Source organism: Ooceraea biroi, chromosome 4, assembly GCF_003672135.1.
Source record: "Ooceraea biroi isolate clonal line C1 chromosome 4, Obir_v5.4, whole genome shotgun sequence".
Taxonomy (NCBI): Eukaryota; Metazoa; Arthropoda; class Insecta; order Hymenoptera; family Formicidae; genus Ooceraea; species Ooceraea biroi.
This window is the reverse complement of record NC_039509.1, coordinates 11,232,812-11,254,525: the sequence shown is the minus strand read 5'-3', so window position 1 is coordinate 11,254,525 and position 21,714 is coordinate 11,232,812. Positions and strand designations below refer to the sequence as shown.

General features: G+C 38.6%; 3 protein-coding genes across 5 annotated transcripts in view; all 3 read right to left on the bottom strand.

Moving 5' to 3' along the window:
- The window catches only part of LOC105275842 (amyloid beta A4 precursor protein-binding family B member 1-interacting protein), a 108,785-nt gene extending 100,196 nt beyond the window's left edge, over positions 1-8,589 (bottom strand). For both annotated transcript variants that reach the window (XM_011332995.3, XM_026969420.1), the window contains exon 1: positions 8,217-8,589. The gene's annotated coding sequence lies outside the window, so the exon portion shown is untranslated. The remainder of the gene's footprint in view (positions 1-8,216) is intronic.
- Positions 8,590-8,927: 338 nt separating this feature from the next.
- On the bottom strand, positions 8,928-10,478 carry LOC105275794. Its single transcript, XM_011332903.3, has 3 exons — positions 10,393-10,478; positions 9,748-9,987; positions 8,928-9,549 (listed from the first exon to the last, which is right to left on the bottom strand). The coding sequence occupies exons 2-3, from the start codon at positions 9,964-9,966 to the stop codon at positions 9,118-9,120; spliced, it is 651 nt and encodes a 216-aa protein (XP_011331205.1). The 5' UTR covers positions 9,967-9,987; positions 10,393-10,478; the 3' UTR covers positions 8,928-9,117.
- LOC105275807 (venom carboxylesterase-6) lies at positions 10,470-20,925 on the bottom strand. 2 transcript variants are annotated; one of them, XM_026969136.1, is made up of 9 exons: positions 20,639-20,925; positions 16,051-16,340; positions 15,566-15,765; positions 14,503-14,699; positions 12,606-12,771; positions 11,998-12,203; positions 11,562-11,848; positions 11,144-11,269; positions 10,470-10,556 (listed from the first exon to the last, which is right to left on the bottom strand). In XM_026969136.1, exons 1-9 carry the CDS (start codon positions 20,846-20,848, stop codon positions 10,526-10,528), a joined length of 1,713 nt encoding a protein of 570 aa, XP_026824937.1. In that variant the 5' UTR covers positions 20,849-20,925; the 3' UTR covers positions 10,470-10,525. The 2 variants fall into 2 exon arrangements, with proteins under 2 accessions (XP_026824937.1, XP_026824936.1); XM_026969135.1 differs by lacking the exon at positions 10,470-10,556 and having other exon boundaries at positions 10,845-11,269; positions 20,639-20,924.
- Positions 20,926-21,714: the final 789 nt, after the last annotated feature.

Sequence of the window (21,714 nt, the reverse complement as noted above, 5' to 3'; positions counted from 1 at the left end):
AAAAGTGAAAGGGACAACGGAAGTGGAGATGTCGAAACGTCGGTGCGGAGTGTTCGTCGATCGGAATTAAATAGCTTAATACCGCCTCCGATGCGCCCACCCATGTACACACCGATGCAAAAATATAGCTCATGCTATGTTCAAGCGATCAAAAAGTTTTTTTTTGTAATATAGTTTTAAATAAAATTTTAATCTTCATAGCACAGATGTTCCTTTTTGTCTTTATTTTATTTATCATCTTAATAGATATCCAAGATATCTAAGGAAGAACACGTGGGTGGATGAAACTCAAGCACTTTAGTTCATTGAAGAAGAAGACTGCGAACATCGAGTAAAGTCATGACAAATACTAAAAACTATTCTTATATCATGCAAGAGAATTCATAACAAAATAAAGAAGAGATTGCACTTCTTCAAACTTTCTTGAAGGAAATATTAAGTTTAATAAAAAATTAATTTTAACAGACTTGCGCGTTCAAAAATCTTTATTACACAATACTTTATAGCACTTTGAACTGTGACTCAAACGTCTGTCTAGAATTAATTTAATTTTATGTTCCTCTTATCGCAGCTTCCAGCAAATAACACGCAAATGACAACGGACGATTCATGAGCGTGACGATAATAACACTCTGCGAGAATCGCGCGAATAGTAATTCGCTCGTGCATCTTCATTCTTATCAAGGGATGGGTCGCTATTATCTCAGACGACAGGAACGATTCTTCGTTTCCACGCCGATGCACGTTGTGCATCGCGGCAGACAACGGCAAGACAAAAACGTCAGTACAGCAATCATCGCCGCACAAGGGAATCGCGCGCGAAAATGGCACGTACTACCTCTGCCAGCTTTGTTTCAAGCCACAATTTTAGTACCCATCGCTCGCCAAGGGCAAAGGGAAGGACCATCGAGTCGCGGACCAGCTCGTCGAGGCATCGAAAGACTGAAGAATTTCACTCAACCATTAAACTTGCTTCTCTGTAGAGTATATCAGGAAGAAAATACTAAAGAAGAGAATAGATAGAAAGAGAACAGATGCAGAAGAATTACTAGTACAGAAAAATCGCTAGTATATTCTGTAGTGATTTATCAATGTATCAATTCATCTTTGTATATTGCCAATAAAGATGACATTAAACTACGAATTCAAGATGCACAATGTTATCCGTCAATTTACCACTCAACAATTATACAAATGTGATTTCACGACCGTTAACTTCGTGACGAAACGCCGTTCACGTAATTTTGAGGACGGGTGAGAAATTCCGAATGATCCCTCAAAGTGAACGACACACCACGGATCGGCAGCTTTTTTCGTCGTATTCCAACGAGGATCATCATTTTTATGAGAACATTGTTTGCTTTGTCCACACTTCTCCTTTGCTTTGGACGACGACTCGTCAAGAGCGAACCGTGTAAACTCGCCTTTAATGGAATAAGGAGGACCGATCCTGCTACCTCGCTGCTCTCCTCGTTCCCTCTCTTCTCTCCTTTCTCTTCGAGGGACTGCGGGAGCGAGGCATTGTGTTATCGATCGTTTTCTCGTTCCCGAGGTGCACGGGAGAACGCGAATCCCGGCACGACGCGAATTCGTGACTCCCGCGCGGAGAATCGGTCGATCTGCGAGAGAGGAATGAGAGGCGGAGAGACAAGGCAAAAGAATCGATCGCGCATTTTTTTTTTCTTTCGAGGGATCGCGATCGAACGAATGAAAAGGCGGGCGAAGAGAGAAACGCGGCGGAGAGACGATCTAATAATAGAAGCGGCATGTACATTAACGAACTTCCGTGAGAACGTCGTTAAGGGCGCCAAGAAACCGGAAAGACGGGAGCAGAGAGAGACAGAAGGGAGGAAAAGGACGTGAGGAAGAAAGGAAGTGAAAGAGGAGGCTGAGGAGTAAATTTAGACGGGCGCCTTCTGGCCGCGGCAGCTGTGGAAACTCGTCGATAAATCGACGCGCTAAACGCGTGCCTTTACGCGTGCGACGAATCCGGACTCCTAATCTTCTCATGAATCAAGCAAATCAGTCTTTCGGATATGCTAATTCCGCATGTCTAATATACAATTCTGTCACCTCTTTTATACCCAAAAACTTCGATAAAAACTAAAGCAGATTCGTGCAATACTTCTGAATATAATTCTGTAGAGCGAGCGCACGTGCATGGAAACCTCACGCAATGTTTCTGATTAAAAGAAAAGAAACGTGTTGCCGGTGCAGAGAGAATTCAGTCTGGCTCTTATTAAATTTATCTAACGACGTCTTTGTTCGCGATAAAATTACGGAAGAAATTTATGTTTAACGTTAAACATTACGTGAATGGCACATTTCCATAATGTTATTTCACATCCTTAGAAAGCGAGATCTCGCGTGCAGGAGTAGACGGGCTAACAGCGTAGCAAAATTCGCGCTTTTACAAGTAGCGGCCGATAATCGCGTTCCATTTCCACTGCCACGACTGAGCTTTACGTCCGAATGCAGCATCGACGCGAGTGGAAAATAATTGCACCTCACCTCCCGCAGTCGCCATCGAACAACCCTATCTGCCGGTAATTTCGCAGAACGAGGTGCATCAGTATGGGACGCGCGGCGCAGCCGTGCGCGTTGTATAATTCAATACAAGCTGCGAGCGCAACTCCGAGTGGTGTTCGTTAAGTTTCTATATTACCAAGCTGACAGACACGATGTGCGATGCGAGAGCAAAAGCGATTCATACGAGAGTACACGCGGTTACAACTTTTGCAAATGGAATTTTGTTAGGAGTTATCAAACAAATTACTCCATCGCGATTAAAGTTTCCGCATCTCGCGCGACAGCAGAGTTAACCAAATTCCCCAGATCTCTGTAGCAAATTTTAAAATCTGTACTCTCGTTTAACATGTAAAGCTGAAAACGTCCGCGCACGCGAGAGTCTGCACGCGATCGCGAATGTCGCCGGGATGTCGAACGAATTTGGCGATTTTCCGCAGACAAGTTCCGCAGACAGGTTCCGAGTGACAAGTTCATGAAGATGCATGGCAAATTATAAGTCGCTTACCTAAATGACGCGATTAGGGAGAAATATGGAAACACTGCACGCGAATGCAAGAGCGGAGTCGCGGAAAGCCGGGCACGATGGGGAGAAGCACGTCAATGGAAGTTATCGTGGCACGCGTGCGACGTGAAATTAATGTTAGAATCGCGTGCAGACCACCGAAATGCGAGGGTTGCACCTGCACGTCACGGCCTTAAGAAGCAGTGAAGGCACGCGCAGAGCGAACCCCTTATTTCTTTATCTCCCCGTCGTCGTCCTTTAGAAGAACAGCTATGGCTGTTTCTGTCGCTGTAGTGCGCAAATTACGTACTTACGGTAATTAGCATTTAGAAATTTCCGCATAAATTATATCATCGTAAGCCAACAAGTGTTCAATATAGCAATGTTGGCGCTAACACAAATCCGAAAAGAAACCTAGAATTCTACATTCCACAAAATTAAATGTTCTCGAGCTCTGAGGGACTTCGCTCGCGATGGACTCTAAATTTAATTTTGCGATTCCATACTTTGCGAGCAGTAATCATTTTTATGAAAGTTCTCCCGATCTCTGTATTTATAGTTGCTCCTTTTTCGCTCGCCAACGAGAGAGTCTTTCGATGGATAGTGAGTTCCTCTCAAAAGAGCGCGTTCTCTTCAAAGGGAACCTTTTAGCTGGCTCGCTTTTCGAGCCTGAAGAGATTAAAACTCGCCGCGATACCCCACGAAAAATCTCGTGCGCCGCGAGGGTGCACACACGCGTGCATATACCCGGTACATTACCGAGGGTCGTGGGCGTAAAGTGACTCCGGTGGCAGTACGGAGAGGGTGCGAAGATAAACCCTGTAAACATCCACGATAAAGGCGTCCCACGGGAGAGGATCTAGTGAAAAAGGCGAGTACCACGTAGTCCCCATTGATGGCAATATTGTTCCAAGATTTGGAACGACTGACACGAAGGAGGACCGCCGAAGAAGTCAGGGATGTGCTCGAATGTACACCCGCATTGAGGGTGTACAGTTGAGTGACGGCATTGTTGGCAAGGTGAGGGTTGAGTTCCGCGAGTTCTTAATGTGGAAAATACTCAATTAATCCTTTAATCTACCGAGAAGGGTTCAATCAAGAGTTTGCCGAAAGGGAGTAGTAATTACGCACGCTGCGAAAAGATCGATAAGCGATGGATATAATGACGAATTGGCATGTACGCATACAAATCCAGTTTTTTCGGCATACACTTTGTTAACGTCTGTACATGTATTCAGGTATACACTTGAGGTGTAGAAATATTTTTCTGTGAACGTACATAAGTGTAAATAAAAGCAATTTATTTTTCAGAATAATTAACAGAATAATTGACTTGTGATTGAGCCATCGTTTAACAATCATTTTTAAATTATTTTAATTGAAAATGTATCCAGATAATGCATGAAGAAACATAATACACGTTTATTTGTCGAAACGCTACGCGATGCTCCAGGAATTATTAACGCACGTAAAACTACATACGATATATTCAATATTATGTAATATGAGTGGACGCAACAAGCGCGGGGATGGAATAATATTCTGCCGTCGAAAATACAAGGAGAATCGTTGTATCGGCGATGGAGGATAAAACGGTGCGTTTATCGTCATGTGCAGCCGTTGCGCGATTCGTCCTGTGTTTGCGTATCTTATACGTATTTTGTGATCACGATAAGGTAATATTTGCAAACGACAGCGGTGTTCGATAAGAGACAGAATCTTCGATGTACTCGACGCTCGCTCTGTATCTCCCGAGACGATAAAAAGAGATTCCAATCTATTAAGGGACATATAGTACTAAAGCGATATTCAACATCGTACATCATCTTGTATAATTCGGAGGAAGGGAGCAGGAAGGAATTTTTTGATGAACCGCGAGTATTAGGGGGAAAAAAGTGAGAAAAACAGAGCGGAGGAAGCTGCAAGCGCCCTTCATCGATCCGCGGTAACTCAATATCCTTGAAAAGCGCACAATGCACCGTAATTGTGCGATGGAGGTCACAAGCAAGGTCAATAACCGCGTACAATCCGCGCTAAAATGGCGTCGAGCATTCTTGCAATTTTCTAAATTGCGCCTCAAAATAAAGATCTAATTATAAGTACACATTGTGACGTAATTTTCTCTTGAGACATAATAAGTACTAAAAATACATACAACTTAAGAGCTTGGAACGTCTCGTATATAATTAAATTAATTAAATTAATCGAACAAAATTGAAAGGTAATAATTTAATGTAATGAAGTTAGATACATAGAAGCAAAATATCATGAGTGAACAATGAAAAAGAGTAAAGCATTTTCATCATATCACGAGGAATGCGAGTTCTATAATGCGAGCCAAGTAACCTCGAGTGTGACCGAATATCATAAACACAACAACTTATTGAAGCCGCAACAGTCAAGAGTTAGCGAATTCCTACGCATATAACAAGACTCGCTCTTGTTGAACATCGCGAGAAACCGAAGGATCTTTATTTTTAAGAGACGTAAAAAAATGCACATTTCTGAAGAAGAAACATTAATTAAAACGTCCGTCTTGTATTACCATCCAACGCAAGTTACGCGATAATACGTTAAAAATTTAATATCAAATACGGAATGTTTCTTGAGAATATTTATCGGAGCGATGATAAAGCGAGAACGTCAACCCAAGAAAGTCTCCCCTATGTTGCTTGCCGATGCTTTATCGCTAGCTCTTGTAATTCACTACTTGAGTGACCGTCCTCGACACGAGAGTACTCTCACTCGGTGCACATAAATACGCTACTGTTCTCCCTCATAGCGTGAGAGAGTACATACGCGCGCGAATCGCCGCGTGAAATTAACTCTCGAAGAGTTGCACCTTAAGAACGACGTCGTCGGGCATGTTAGCCACAACCGTTAGTATACTGTTAACAACAACGACGATAATAATAATTGTAAGTGATATAATTTGCATGTTGCGTATTTATCAAAAAATATCTCGAAATATTATAGTTTAGCATTAGCAATTAACATGGAATAAAAATCTATCCCTAAATAAATCCTGAAGATCAAACATTAAATTGGAAACAATTAGGAATAGCTCTCGCCACTCAATTATTATTATTCCTGCAATAACGGGACATTCTCATACGTCTTATTACGTCCGAAGACCTCATCTACGGTCGTCGAACAAAGTGCGTCGCGTAATAACTGGAGTAAAGCCGTATTTAGGTCCCGCGTCGCAATTGCGTTTTACGTCCTCGATCGTTACAGGCCCGCCCGGCGTTATCGTCATTAGTATTATTATCATTATCGTCATTAGCGCGGATGCTCCATGCCGCGCACGAACGCGCAATCTCTTCGCGAACCATCGGCGACACATCGTCGTGCCTTGGTAACGACTTTCCGCTTCCGGTACGGCCGTAACCGGCAGCGAAAATTCCTCTCTTCCCTCTCCCCCCTCTGGTCCTCTAGGCCTCCAACTTTGATAACCAATGATATCTAATGACTCTCGATAAGAAACATTTAGTAATATCACGGAATTTTCAGGTCAACATTACTCATAAGCGTTAGTACGCTCTTACGGAATTTAACTCCCAGTTACTCCCAGTCCTCCTTTTCTGACCGAAGCGTTTTATTGAGATTTTATGGGGCATAATATAAAATGTTGTGTCTCAGCATCTCATCATAATCCTCAGTTAATAATAAATAATGTTAAATATACAAGTACAATTATACTACGTTTCAACATATTATGCTTATCTTTTATCTAAATACCGAATGATCGCGATCTGAAAAGACAGATTCTCTGACAGTTGCAGATTATATAATAAAATAACTTATTCTTATCTTATAGAATATCTGTCTCATAAAACCTTATAAAATAACGATGAAATGTTCGCGTACGAAAAATTCTTCGTCTAACCGACTTGCACCGCCACTTTTCTCCGACCGCTCGAATCTTCCGCGGAGCGTTCACTCAAACAATTTCGAAACTCCCGACGATGCGATGCCCGGATTGTCCTATTACGCCGTAGCGACTTGACATACCTTTTCTGTACAATGGCTTCCATACGTATCTGACGTCATCGTATTCTCGCGCATATGGCAATGTCAAAGCTGACCTTGTCCATTCGCGTTAAACCTTGCCTGGTTTGCTGAACTCTCGAGCGCGTCCATCGTACGCGTGCAGCCCGCGATAAACTCAGGAAATCTCTTGCGACAACAATATTATCATCGCCGATTAAAAAGACATTTTTGATATAGTTTGCGTTAAGTATAGCCAAGATTTCCTTGATACAACGCACGTTCGCTTGAAACGGTGTTAAAAATAAACTTCGGCAACTTGGAAACTCTGCAGCGTATAAATAAACGAAAGATAAAATGTTTTTTATTGATCCAATGTTGCTTGAAGTTATGTTACACAATGGACCAAGACAGCTTCCAGTCCGATTCTAAAGAAGCTGATGACGAAATAAAGACATAGACACTCTACAGTCTGTCGCCTTGCAAGTTAATCCCCTCCCCCTCCCCCGGGCATTTTCCGGATCGTTAAACATCGTGTTGAACAAGCATGTCGCTCATTGACCCTCGTGTTCCAAGGATGCCTCATGGAAATCGACCGGCAGATACGTCATCGTATACAAAATAATTACACGAAGCTATTGGATATCGGAAGAATTACGACCCGACGCTTCCGAGACTTCCGGAACATCTCCGTAAAAGCAGCATCATGCTGCTAAATAATTCAACAAACGAACCATAAATTGAAAACAAATTTAATACCATGTAGACGAACGCAGTTTCCCGAAAATCCAGACCCGTTAAGTGCACCGCGAGGTTGTCTTTACTTCGAAAATTTCAAAACGAAATTTTAAATTTTAAGCAGCTAACTTCAAGTAGCTAACTTTAAGTAACTAACCTCACGTAAAATGCCTCACGAAAAAGTGCTGATATTCCTGTCTTGCAACCTATCTGCCGAGATCGCAGAATGACAAAATCACTATCCGTAAACGATCACATCGCGGGCGAGATGACAAAACGCTCGAACCGCAAAGTAAACCGTGATTGATCGACGTGCGCTCCCCTCGCGAGCGTACAGTAATTTTCGCGAGTGTCGTCCACGAGACGGTTCGGGGACGCAGTGTCGCGTCGCCGAGTCAAGTGCCTTTCTGCGCGGAAAATTCACGGCAAAATCACAGACACAGGATACAGTACTCACCTCTCGGTGACTCGTCGCGCACTCCCTTCCTGCCTCCCGTCCCGCCGGTGGGTGACTCCGCCGAATTCCGTCTAGTCGTCACTCAGATCCCGTCACACACCTTCTGCACCGAGTGCGCATCGAGCTACCCTCGCGGTCGCGGCGCGACGACCCGCGAATTTCGGAGACGCGCGCGAATGACGTCACCGAGAATTTCCGCGCGTCCGTCTGCTACCCGTCGCAATCGCCGTCGCGAATACACTCGGCCCGGGACTCGGCGTGTCTTCCTTTCGTCGTCCGCGGACGCAACGAGCGCGAAGATACCGATATTGATACGAACCTCGGGCCGTCATGCACTGACTGCCGGCACCCGCGCGGCTGCCGCGAGACGAGACGGCCGATTCTCGCGCATCTCGTCGTCGGCGCGCGCGCATATCCACCACAGTTCGAACGATGCCGGCGCGTGCGCAGCGCGCTCGCGACGCTGCCCCGCCGCCACGCGAAAATTTCAATATTCTCAAATATCGGTGAAGCCTGATGGAATTTTAAGCGCATCTTTGTCTCCGTTTGTGGCCGCTGTGCCTCTAAACTGATAATCCGAGATGCACCTAAAGTGTTTTCGGCAACGCATACGTTGTTTTAAAATCAAATGCGCAGTACTTTGAAAAGGAAATACGAAAGAGTTCTTTTAGGATCAATATATAAATTTTGAAAACGTTTAAAACTTTTTGTATATGAAGCAAATTTTATTAGCACAGCACTGTTGGCAAAATTAACGTTTTCTTGGAGTGGAAATAATCAGAAATTGTATACTTTATCTGCGTAAGATAATTTATTCGCGTCTTCCACGTGATCGAAGCGTCACTGTTCTGCCTGACGAGAATGTAACTTCTCTGTTCAAAGCTTCGTATCCGTTGTTGGGTTAGTTTACCAACGAACGGTACTTGATACTACCATCATCGTCGGACTGGTGAAGCGACTCTTCGATTCGCATTCCCATAAAAGCAGCCGAGTAATTCCCCTTGCCGGGATCGTCGAATACGATCTCGTCGTCGACGACCCAACGGCTATATCGAATCTCCGAGATGAGACGAAACCCCAATTTCAGCGCCAACGCTTGTCTGGATCCCGACGTGAAAACGCCACCGATGGCCGGTATGGCCAGCGTGGACGCAACTTGAATACAAGTTTTCAGAAGAGCTATGTCGATACCTCTCTCTTGATAAGATGGATGAACGCAGAGAACATGGACTCGAAAATAGACGTCGCAGTCGAGTTCTTTATACGCGTTTGCCTGCTTTATTAAAGTATTGACCAGACTCATGATTTTCCGTAAAGCGTCTCCCTCGAAATTCTACAAATCAAATGATATATATTTTTTAATACTATATATACGTTGTAATTTTAACACTTGTTTTAACAAATTAAAATTAATTTATTGTATAATAGCAGTGTTGACGTAGGTCAAGAAATCTGTTCGGTAATCTAGCAATTTCTCAATAACTAATTTTTCAGAATTTGTGCCATTTGTTTATTATATGTGACAACGTACTTGCACGCGATTATACGTGTCAGTTTTATCCGAATCGCTATTACTTCGCGCAACAGCAACCCCAACGACACGTCCCGAGGCTAGGCTGAGTGCAACTAGACTCGTGGTATCTTTCATCCACGTCCTTATGAAATCTAGACTCACGTTTACGGATTTCTCATCTTGCAATAAGAAGGTCGCTTTGCACATTGGTTCCTCACGGAAGTAATGATGCTGCATAAGGATCAAGATCTTTCATTTCTAGAATATTTACGAAAAATTTCATTAAATCATTCATTATTGTATTATATTCTACGTTAATAAATTAAATCATACAATAAAATAAAGCAACGCTAGATCCAGTCTTTAAACTATTAAATCTTTCATTATCGTTCTTCAAAAGCATATTCTAATCCAAGTTGAATAATCATTTAACGATCACGTGGTCATTGACGATAATGTGCAAATAATGATGGGATAAACTGACTTCCCAGAGTTCGTCAAAATAGTATTTTGCAAACAAGAGAGACAGGAAAATTTGAAGCAGAAATCGAGAAAACGTTGTTGACGTGTTTTCACTTGAATGTAAAACTTGTAATTAATGCCGTCAAACACGGTTGTGTTTGTACACGTTCTCTCTAGGTTTTTCCGCTCGCATTACTAAACTTTTATCAGATGCAGAGCTTCCTCGTACTGCGCTTCTTTGAGATCCTGAATTTTGCATGTCGTCGGTGAATCCCATTCCAGAGGTGCACGCATTCTTGCTTCCATCTCGACTGTGATTTCGTCTTGCCTTTCGTCATTCATGATTATGCTGAATCAACGCTGACCTTAATTTGAACGAAATGTTTGATAGTAGTTGTGAATAGTTATTTGCCAACTACGTTACGTGTCTTTGTAGATTTTTTGTCTTTTCTGTCAAACCAGTGTAACGTCTCTCTGTACACTTTGAAGTTAAATGAAATATTTCACACATATTGGTATACAGTATGTAAAAATTAATTATTATTACGGTCTATGTGAAAATATCATTTTTCAAATGTACATCATTAGTTTGATACAATAAATTTTCTTGTCAAATTAATAATATTTAATACAGAAGCAGAAAGCTAAGAGGCTTGAATTATTACCGTTTAATTATTTTTATGTACATATTTACGGCGTTGTATAATGTTATGTTGCGTGCATATATATATATATATATATATATATATATATGTACATTAAAAATGTACATGCAATTGATCGATTATTTTAATAATTAAAATTATAAGTCATTGTGTTGAGAAACGTTAAGAAAACATATTGTCGCTTATATCTTTTTGCGCTTCCCAATGAAAATTATAATTCATCCTTAAAAACTTTAGTATAGAGATTGATTTGTTCTACTATGTTATTCCAAAACATCATGTTGTACCAGTTGAGAGACTTCGCCATAGAAATTTCTCGCGAGTTTCCTATGGTCAGATATTCCGGTGAGGAGGGCGTTTTCACTGATATCCACTTCACGGGAATCAAATCCGTCACCTTCGGCGTTGGATTTCTAAAACAATGAATTATTTATTATATTAATAAACGTTTTATAAGCTGTTTGTTTTATTGCAGGCGAAGAATGAGTGTCTTAAAAATAAAAATACTCCGCGTAATAATTACGCTTTTACGATTTGATTTTATTCTATTGGAGTAGTTTTTCACTTTTATTCTATTAATCTTTGATTGTATTAAACACCTTTTTGTAACATTGGCTATTTTGACGTCATAATAAAAAAATTTCTGCCGTGAATTCAACTCAAGACTTTCTATGCATGTCATTAGTTGGGAATTTGGGCAATTACCCGAATTTTGCGAAATTAGTCCAAAGGGTGGTCATGACGTCAATCATGTGATGATCCTCCTCGGACAATGGGGTGCTTTTAAACAATTGTTCGCCTACAGGGAACAGGTATTGCAGCTCGTCCGCATGCGCTACTCCATAGCTCTTTGTGTCATCACCGAATATCGTGCTAAAGGATATGCTTCCGTTGTACGTAAAATAGTAATAATAAATTGGTGAACTTTGATTGACGATAAAGTCTTGCACCGCTATGTGTGCACCGTGATTAAACCATGCATCACTGTACATCTATAAAATTATTATATATTTTTATAGCGTATCAATCTTATTCCTGAATCAAACTGAATTATAAAATCATGTATTTCTTTAATTATTACATTGATATCGTAAAAATTGTAGATATCAATGGGTTATAAATTATTCAAGTTTGAATTTACCTTGATAACTTTAAATCTAGAATCGTCGGATTCATCAATGGTGTTATGTCCGAAATAGTACTTGCGAATAGTTTTGGTTATCACATCTCGGAAACTCTTGTCCGTAATGTTGTACCACTCCTCGTACATCAAGCTGAGAGGCGCAACATCCATGAACTCATTGTGCAATGTTCTCACATGCTTGCCCTGGTCCCGCCCGTAAATACCTGAAAAGCATCACGCGCGTAAACATATTTTTTATTGACGTTTTCATACTTGAAAATTTCTACATCTAGAAAACACTTTTAAATTTTTGAATTTTCACATTAAAGAAACTTCAACGAGATTAAATAATAAACATTAAGAGGTTTTAACCGTAAAAGAAGATTTACATGATTTATGAGATTCGTTTAGAGATAATGGACTTTTCTGAATTTAATATTTTTTTTAAATTGCATATAATTAAAGTAAAGAGTATCGCTTTCTGTTCTGAAAAGAGATTTACAAAATGCATAAACGTTTCTAGAAATAATTTTATATAAAGATTTTTAACAATCAAAATCTTCGAGTTTCATGGCTACCATAAAATTTTGCTTTTAATGCAATTGCGACTTGCATGTTGGCCTTACCTGCAACTTTCAAACTTCCTTCTTCTGAAGTAACTCCCGTCATCCATGGTATATCAGCCATATTGCCTTTGTGCATGGAAATTATAGGATTCTCCACTATGAAAGCACCTGGATGATCAGGTTCGATTACCGGTTTGAAGGGTATCATTGGACAATAACCGTAGACCTGTAGACAAGGATAATCAAACTAATTATACATACATTATATAAATGAATATTAAATGATATAAAAAAATTATACAAGTCAAAAGGTTAATCCAAAATTAAAAACTCGAATAATTTGCTTACATGATTTTTGAATTTATAATCTTTAAAGCGTTGCATTTATCAAACATAATGATTTTGTCGAAATAGAAAATCGTATTCAATATAAAATGCATATTATTCTTTCATCGGAATTAATCATCTGTAATTCCGCTGCATTAATCGAAGTTAATTGTGAAGTATTACAAAAACACGTATAAAAAATTCCCTCAAGTGATACATTTAACTATTATCTCATCACTGTTGCGATATATATTCCACTCCTTTTTTCTTGCACCTAATAGCTGATAGAGATGCTCGATGCATAGACATGAATTAAATGTCAATTACACACACGAATGACACGTGATCAGCATATACGCGAATATGAGCGCGCCAAACTGGTTTTTCGCATCGCCAGAAACTTTAACATGTTTATTCAGTATATTGCATTTTAAATGAATATCTATCTTTGCTCGAAAATATATGCCACGTGTTGTCCCCAGAAAATTTACAACTTATTTAACATAAACGAGATATATCTTGCAAACTTCTTCATAAAAAAGATTCTATAAAAAAGAGACGTTATGCTCTATAAATCTTATTATGTATATATTACGAGGTCTGATGTAACGAATTATGAAGATGATGAATATTATATAATCTCATAAATGATGGCGTATTTCTGAACAAATTATAAATTATATACGTATACTACTTCATAACTTTTCATGTCATCACTGGATGTCGCATTGAAAAACTCGTCCATTGCACGTAAAGTAGAATAGCAAATCGATAAAATTTTTAATAACATGCATTTTCTATTATAAAATTTAGAATTAAAATACAAAACTCTGTATCGCAAAACTGCCGTAATAAATAATATTACATTCAAATAACTAAAGCTGAGAAACTTCATTTTGAATTACGATAATCTCCAGTTTCGTTATTTTAATTTGCACCTTTGGACACACCTATTCCAAAGTAGAATAAAGGGAAAACGTTGCGTGACTGTTCAAAGAACACGTTTATCGTGCAATGTCCATGAAGTATCTACCTGTCAGCACGTATAATTCTCGAAACTGATGCATGCGCAGATATGATGCGGTCTCACGACTGCTCTTTTAATGGTTACACATGAATGCACTAAACACATCTTTTAAAAAATCTTTCACGCAAAACGTGAATGCAGCAAACTGACTTCGTTGACTTTTTAAACTAATCCTGAGTAAACTTTCATACATGCAAGTTTTAAATACATTTAAAATTTCGTATGATGTAACATGGCACGTAGGTATAAGTCATGGTGATATGCACTCCCGTACGATTGCTTAAGCACCGATTAGCAGCCGACAGTTACTTTCAGATGGCTGTCAAAATAGATAAGTGACAAGCATATGAAAATGCACATGCGGTACACGAGAAGTTACTTAACGAACAGTAATTAAAATGATTAAGCATCCGACTCGAATACCAGTAGTGAATCCACGCGTGTAAAGTTCTCAAAACATACATGTCGCGTCTAACGCCACATTACGTACACATGTTTAAAGTGAAAAACACAATGTCTGTAACAATAAAAATTTGTACGCTGGATCATATCGAATTATCATCGTGCGTCAATTATCTCTCGATGTGTCTAAAGTTTATTTACCTGGAAAGAGCGATCAGTGCCGATAAGATCAGTTGCGCTTTTTTTCCGCAGACATTCTATGAGTTGTTCGGAGCTTTCGGTGTCGCAATTTAACAGTCTACCCACTTGTTCTGCCTTCCGTTTGGCAGATCCCGGTGGCGCCAAAGTCCACGGGCAGTAGACGGTTCCGCTCTGCGAAATCGCACGATGGAAAAAATCTACGCAACAGAGAAAAACATAAATGATTTCGCACTTGAGGAAAAATCACACTAGTTAGACCACGTTTTTGTGAAAAACTGGTCATATTAATAACATCAGATTACAGGTAACATTTACGTGCCATTACACATGTGCGTGTAAAATTGTAAATATTAGGTGTGCAAATGAATTCAATATTTCTTTTTGAAGAAATTAAACCTTTATTAACTTTCTTTTTTCGAGAGGAAATTCGTCAACTGTCCGATAGATGGAAAAAAATATTAGAAAATGATGACGAATATTTCAAAGATTGACTTGTTCATTATTTTTTTCTAATAAAGATTTAATTCTTTAGAAAGAGAATCGAATTAATTTGCACACCTAATAAAATAAATTTTTCTTATCGGTTAATTAGAACTTTCGGAAAACTTTATGAGACTTGTGCTAGGTAAGCGTGCAACACATATTTTTTTCATGATAGAATATAAAAATATATATTATTTTCATGATGTAATATAAAATATAAAAATTGATATAACATGAGAATGGAATGAATTTGTGGATTTTCAGATCTGTAGCTCACTTGTTAGTCAACTCAGTCGCTCAGGGAAAATAATCGCGATATTCGATCGTGAAACACGTTTCCTTAACGCTCGTACGTTCATTGAGAATTCGCGATAACGTGGTATGACGCAATATTATGGAATGATATTATGCATGCAATCAATTAAGAATGATTCAGCAATGCTGTCGCGCTCGATAAAACGCAAAATCAAGAATGAGTCTGCAAGTCGAAGCTGTATCGACACTTGATGTAAACATCACTATATCGCAAAGAAAAATCTCACGTATGTAATACATTAAAAGATTATTGAAAAAGCCTTACCTTGAGAAACAGGGTTAATCATGTGATAGTGAACACTTGCTCCGCCTGCACTTTCACCGAAGAGCGTCACTCTGTTCGAATCACCGCCGAAATGATCAATGTTCTCTTGCACCCATCGCATGGCTTGCTGTTGATCTTTCAATCCTAAATTTCCTGGACACGCCATGTCTTCCGTGCTCAAGAAGCCTAACGGTCCAAGCCTAATGTGATAAATTTACGTATCATATGCAGGCATCGTACCTCATTATTGAAACCAATTACTTGCAAACTTGTAAATTACAATTATATCATCTCTACAATTAAGTCAATCGCAAATTATAATTATATAAAGAATTAAAAAAATTAAAAGATTTAGAAATTAATATTAATATAAAGTTATTATTATTAATAGAATATAGATATTATTATTATAAGTATAATAATAGTATAAAATGTTCCCCCCAATTAAATTAAATAAAGTCAAGTTGTCAGGCGAGTTTTATTACCGATAATTTATGGTGACGAGGACGACATCGTGGTCCAGCAAGAATTTGGGCCCATAGAACTCGGAATGGCCGGCCCCTGTGATCCATCCGCCACCATGGAACCAGATCATGACGGGGTATCGTTTCTTGGGCTCGCCCTCGGGCTGCAGCGGCGAATAGACATTTAGGTAGAGGCAATCCTCGCTACCGACAATTTTCTCCTGGTACGTGTAGATATTTCGTTGCACGCATATCTCGGCGTCTTCGACTGCTTTTCGCACGCCGCTCCAGGCGGCCGCGGGCTCCGGCGCCTTCGCAGAGAGAAAACACACCGTCCGCGATTAATCCCATGCATACTAATTCGCGCTAACATTAAACCACTTATCTATCTGCGTCAAAGCTAGTCCAGTTGCTTCAGATAAGCGACGACTTGCTCGAACCGACAGATCAACGATGCGAAATAAACAAGCGACGGTGAAAAGTTCGATCGAACGACGCGTGGTCACGAGATTTTTATTATATAATACTGATGGCTATATATGAATACTAATAGTAATACTGATGCAAAAATTGAACTATGCAGAGATAGGATATTAAGATAATCGCAATGATTATGGCACAAATCCCGATCCAGTGTCGGAAAGGAATAGTGGCGTGATTGCGCCGCAGTTATCTTGTAATAATTTGCAAAGCGTCGGGAAACCAGCACAAAGCGCTAGATTTGCGCATTTGCGCGGTCGATCTATCGTTATATATTTGTTAAATCGTTGATTATATTCCGCGATATGCGCAACGTGCAGGTTATTTTGCGGGATACTCTAATTTATTTCGCGTTTCTTTTTCAATGCATTCCAATCGACGTTCCATCGATCGAACGCGAACAGTGTCGAAAATTACTGCGCAAACATACGGTGTTACCTATCAAATATGTCGTGCTAATTGTGCAATCCGGGATTCTTTCGCGGTAATTCGTAAAGTATATAAAGCATGCTACGCGATTGCAGGTATTCTTTATCAATATACTACCAGATATTTGTTAAATCGTCAATCAATCCGACGACATCCGCTACGTATGTAGGTTATTTTTCGTCGGATATTCTATGTCGTTCCGCGTTCCCTTTTTTAGTACATTCCAATCGACGTTCCACCAATCGAACGCGAGCAGTGTCGAAAATGAATTGATGTGCAACTATTATACCGCGTTATCCATCAAATATGTCGTATTAATTGTGCAATCCGGGATTCTTTCGCGGTAATTCGTAAAGTATATAAAGCATGCTACGCGATTGCAGGTATTCTTTATCAATATACTGCCATGTATTTGTTAAATCGTCAATTATACTCGACGACAGTCATATAGGTTATTTTCCGCGACAATAAGTCCTTCCGCGTTCCCTTTTTTAGTACATTCCAATCGACGTTCCGCCAATCGAACGCGAGCAGTGTCGGAAATGAATTGATGTGCAACTATTATACCGCGTTATCCATCAAATATGTCGTATTAATTGTGCAATCCGGGATTCTTTCGCGGTAATTCATAAAATATGTACAGCGTACTATGCGGTTTCAGACATAATTTATTAATATCGCTCTGTATTTGTTAAATCATCGAATTATACTGCGATATTCTATGTCCGTTCCGCGTCCCTTTTCCCAACGCATTCCCGAAAGCGGACAGTGTCGAAAAAAATGGCGTGATACATTACGAATATTATTACATCGTGTTATCCTTCAAATTTGTCACATTAGTTATGCAATCCGCGATTCTTTTGCGATAAATCGCACAGTGTGGAAAACATCCTACGCGATTTCAAGTGTATTTTATCGATATATCGCCAGGCATTTATGAAATCGTTTATTATATCGTACGAGCTCGTGTTGTAGGTTATTTCGCGCGATGTTTTTGAACCATTCCGCGTTCCTTTTTTTCGGTGCATTCCAATCAATGTTCTGTTGATTTCAATATGTGCAATGTCGTTCCGTATCGTATCCCATTATTTCGAGATCGCATCGGGAGTGCGCAATCGGACGTTAACTACTTTATTACGTGGACATTAATTACATCGCGTATTGGTCGTTAATTGAATCGGCTTGCAAGTAAGTCCGCTGCTCTGTTTTTTTATTAAGCCTGGAGAAACGTTCAGAAAAACGAGCATCGCCTTCGATGTGTCGAAGTTCTCGATCGCGTTGCACCTTACGTCGCTGCGTAATTGATCGTTCGTTCGTGATTGACGATTAACGTAACTAGTTAATTAGTGCGACCGTGAATACGTGTTTCTTGTAACCGATCGTGAGCAAGTGAGTGAATGTGTTCCGACATTGCTGATGTGCAGGACAACGAGGGCGATATAGCGAGCGTGGAGTACACTTGTAAGTGCACACATTAATTTTTTACTTATATTGAAATTATTAGTTTCAACTTAACTGACTTTTCTTTATTTATTAAAATAGTTTCAATCTTTTTTTTTATTTTAAACTACTTTACACATATCGGCGATCATTAGTTCCAATTTATGATCAGATTCTGATTAGTTCCAATCAATCCTGATCCGATTATTAACTTAATTTAAATGCGATAAATGCGAAATGCTGTCTGTAATGAAATCTAACATTTTTCTATTATAATAAATAGAAAAGAAAGTATAAAATATAAAATATAAAAGATGTAATGTAAAATATAATATAAAATATGAAAAATATGAAATATAAAAACCTAGTCTAAAGTATGAAATCGATTTTTCAGCAGAGTTGCAGTTGCAGCAGCGCAGAGAGAATAGCCAAGCAGCGCCGCTTGTATCGGTGGGTTATTTCACTTGTATTGTACTGATTAAACAATCATGAGAAAGAGAGAGAGAGTGATTTACATTGAGCAATGACAAATGCCAGACTTACTGAATCTTAAATTAGCGTTGTTGATTAATATTACAATTGCGAAATGGGATATGCACAATGTCATGAAATGAGCAACGGATAAAATGCAACGAGCATCTCTCAGTGCTCGTTAAGTGACGAGTGCAGTCGATCAGCGGAATATTCAATGCCAACAATACGATTAGTATGATTTCTCGCGCGGTACGCTACGTTTAAATTGGACATTAAATTTCAGCGACTATTGTTTCCGCAATTTTTTTCTCCAATAAATATACGAAGCATTATGAGAGATCTTATATAAGCTACATAAGCTTGACAAAATAATATATATGTTGTTTTACTCACAATAAACTTGATAAATATTTGCTTTAGCTATCTGTTACCGTTCCATACATGAAATGCGATGTTTGCTGATAAAATTACATCAGTTCGTATCAATAAATAAATTACAGAATTCATATAGACTCCGGGCCTGTCTTTTGATAACGTTAACATCATATGGAGTTAGCGATATGTTATTATAAATCTGAATATTAATTATTAATGTAATATAATATTATGCAATATTATCTATGTTAACAACATACATAATATATGCAAAGCTGCATACGCGAATTGCGATACGTCATTGCGATCATCACGATACGAAACGTCACGCGAATATAAAGAGACGATAAAATGCAGATTCGAAGTGTCATATGTGCATATGTCGAGGCATATGCCTGGTGTTCTGTTTTACGATCGGCTCGTGCTTGGCAAGAATTATCACATTTATTTGATTTGCAACATGATTTTTTTACTTTCGGAGAACGAAAATAAAATATGTCACGTCGAGTATTATTCAGAGTATTAGCGTAGGAAAGTAGTAAGCCGACGTTCAAATGAGCCGCGACGGCGTCGACGCGTAATTACTCGAAGGAAACATTTACAATGCGTAAACGCGGAGAAAAAAACGCGGCGTTTTTGTTATTACGATATTCTTATGTAATCGTTTGCATTCTAATTGCTGCGAAAGTCCGTGACGCGGCTGTCTGAAGAATAGCGCGGACGCGCAATCATTAGGAATCATTAAGGACACCACCGACAGTAGCTTAATTATAACCAATTCTGAACACTAATTAAAGATTTTTTTCTTAATCATAATTCACCTAGACGCAATCCACATAGATGCAATCAATTTCACCTTATGCGATTACTTTCACAAAAGTGATAAATTGATAAATATCTTTTCAACTGATACTAAACGTGTGTTTGAGAAATAGAACTAGTCATGGACATGAATTATGCATTAAGAGACGGATTCTTAAATTACGCTTTTCTATCTATTAAAATATTTCAATGATTAAACAAAATATTAGATATTTCTAAATGAAAAATTAGGACGTCAAAAAATGTATGAAAGTATATATCTATATCGATACATAAAGTTTAATAGTTAATAATTTGGCAATTGTTAAGTCTCAAATTTCGATTCTGCTGAATTGTATTAATTATGTCTAATAGATTGTGTCGTTGCTCAAGATTAAAAGATATATTTTTGCAGTTTTATTATATTTTATCGTTTATTAATGCTTTATTACATTTTATCAGAAATATTTTAAACTGAGGAGCGACTTAGGAAATATTTTTAAATTTAAATCAGTTTTTCGTATTCAGATTTAATCGGATTCAATCCTCAGGATGAAATTGCTTATCGACTCTACTTATGTTTAGTAATGAGCATTTTGAATAATTTTACCTTGAATCTGAGTGGTCCAAGCGGCGGCAAAGCGTAAGGAATTCCCCGATACCCAGCTAATTCTTTTCCAAGCCTAGTACGCATTGTCAAACCCATCAGTGTACCATTTTTTATGTGTACTGTCGGTGATGCATTGATAAGACATGCGTTAAACACAATAATTAGAATGTAGCTTAGACGAATCAGTAAATCATTTGGATGATCCGACATTTTCAATTTTCGTTGAACACCAGTTTCAGATTGAAGATTTTGATCTGTGAACAAGTTATCAAAATTATAAATATATAAAATTTAAGAGCAGTTCTTTATTATAGTTATATACAATGAATTATTTAGACGTCAAAAATAATAAAGTATAATTAAAAATAAATTAATTAACACGTATGCCTAAAAATGAATATAAACGTATCTGTTTGCATTTTATTTCATTTTCTGATATTCTGTAAAACTCTCGAAACTAGGCGGTCAAAAATTCTGTAGACTATGACTGAGAAATAATTAACGGTATATAAATTTGAACACTGCATATATTAAAAATTATTTAAATATTTTCTATATTGTATATAATAAAAAATCATCTACTTTACGATCAATTTCTAAAAAGAAGAAACTTGCACTATGACAGTTAACAGTATTAGATTATGAACATTACAAAATAGCTCACTAACAATAAATTTAAACAACTGTGTGAAGTTTGTATAGTGGCAATAATACTAAAAGTGTTTTAGAGAACGCTTGTGTTCGTTTAGAAGGTAAGATCAGGACTGTCGCAGGAGAGAGTCGATCGTTGGCTTATTATCAATGATGCTAACTGACGTCACACTCTCGACGAAGCACAGCCGCATAAATCTTTCCGATACGTTATCCCTCTCCAATTAGACAGTTTGTGAATTCCTAACTTTCCTCTTCCTCAATCGAAACCTTGATTAGGATTTAACACATTTTAAAATCTGATTTTAAACGATTGATTTAATTATTTGGCCACATTCACGGTCACATTACAAAAATCTAAAAGTTTCTGGCGAATCGATTAATCTGCGCAAAAATATCGATTTCAAGTCGATGTTTTATCTAGA